Source organism: Arachis ipaensis, chromosome B03 (assembly GCF_000816755.2).
Source record: "Arachis ipaensis cultivar K30076 chromosome B03, Araip1.1, whole genome shotgun sequence".
NCBI lineage: Eukaryota > Viridiplantae > Streptophyta > Magnoliopsida > Fabales > Fabaceae > Arachis > Arachis ipaensis.
Genome location: NC_029787.2, coordinates 22,413,813 through 22,415,168, shown reverse-complemented (window position 1 = coordinate 22,415,168; position 1,356 = coordinate 22,413,813). Strand labels below are relative to the sequence as shown.

Below are 1,356 nucleotides of genomic sequence, written 5' to 3'. Positions count from 1 at the left end.
TATTTTATTAATTTTTTTCCCTAGAGGATCTTGATCCTTCTTAACATGCTGTCCACACCAGTGCTTGGAAAATAGAAAAGTACGCAACAAAGTCGTAGAAATTATCTGACATACTAACTAAAAATGCACTCCACAGTCTACACCACAATTGCCATGTGCATGAGTTTGACCTCGTCAAAAGGCCATAACATGTTAAATTTCAAGCTGTAAAATAGTTTTAAGAGAGAAAAATAATAAAATAGATAATTGAGTTGTTATAAAAAATATAGAACAAATTAAATAATACTTAAAAAATAATANNNNATTAATACATAAATATATTATAACTAATTTAATAGTTAATGTTTGGTATGCAGCAGGATGAGATGAATATATAAAATGATTTAAAAAAGAGTAAAACGTAGCAAGATGTAGAAAGAGAAGGAAAGAATGTAATTAAGAACCTTCTTGCTTGGAATAAGCCACCGGAAGGAGCATAGGAATTGAAGCGAAAGGACTCAACAGCTTCGGCAATGGCGTGAGGAGCATCTTGTGTGGTCCTAAAGCAGGAGAAATCAGTGGGGTCCGCACGGCACAAACGAACCACGCCTCTCTCATCTTCTTCGTTGATGTTCGAAAGCATCATGCTGTACACGCCTCTCACTGATATGGCTGATGAACCATTAATATTATTATTATTATTATTCACCTCTTTGTTCCCTTGCAAGAAGTTCCATTTCTTCTTTCTCATGGATCCGTTTCCGTTCTCCATTGACATCGATCGGATATCACACTCTTTATTCTTTCGTGATTCTATGCACTTATATTACACACATACAATTAAAAAGGGTCTTATTTATAGAAATGCGCACGTCGTATATTATATATATGGCACATAGAGAATATATATATTGGGTGGATTTTAGTATGGTTATATACAGTCACGGACGAGTGGATTCCAAATTTTTTTAAAAAAGGATTAATAGTAATAAGTAATTAAGTATAATTTAATTTTTTAAAAAAATTTATTTAATATTTAATTTAATATAAATATAAGTTTATTTTAATTTTAATATTTAAAAAATAAATAATAATATTAAAAAAATTAAAAAAATATTATTAGTAATATTTTTAAATTAAATAAAAATTTTTAGTTATAGTAATTATATAAATATTGTTAAAATTAAAATCGTATCTTTTTTATATTTTGGTAACATTTTTTTTAAGCAACATTTTTTAAAAATATTATTTTAATTTTAGCAATACTTTTTAAAATACTATTATCACCATAGTCATCACAATATAGTAATACTAAAATGATTTAATATATTATTGTGTTTTTAATAGGAATAAACTATTCTTATGTTTGATTATTAT

At 26.9% G+C, this 1,356-nt stretch overlaps 1 protein-coding gene across 1 annotated transcript in view; it reads right to left on the bottom strand.

The window, feature by feature from the left end:
• The window catches only part of LOC107629831 (probable aminotransferase TAT2), a 6,894-nt gene extending 6,016 nt beyond the window's left edge, over positions 1-878 (bottom strand). The window contains exon 1 of the mRNA XM_016332741.2: positions 444-878. Within this exon, the coding sequence (XP_016188227.1) occupies positions 444-757 (314 nt within the window). The 5' untranslated portion in view covers positions 758-878. The remainder of the gene's footprint in view (positions 1-443) is intronic.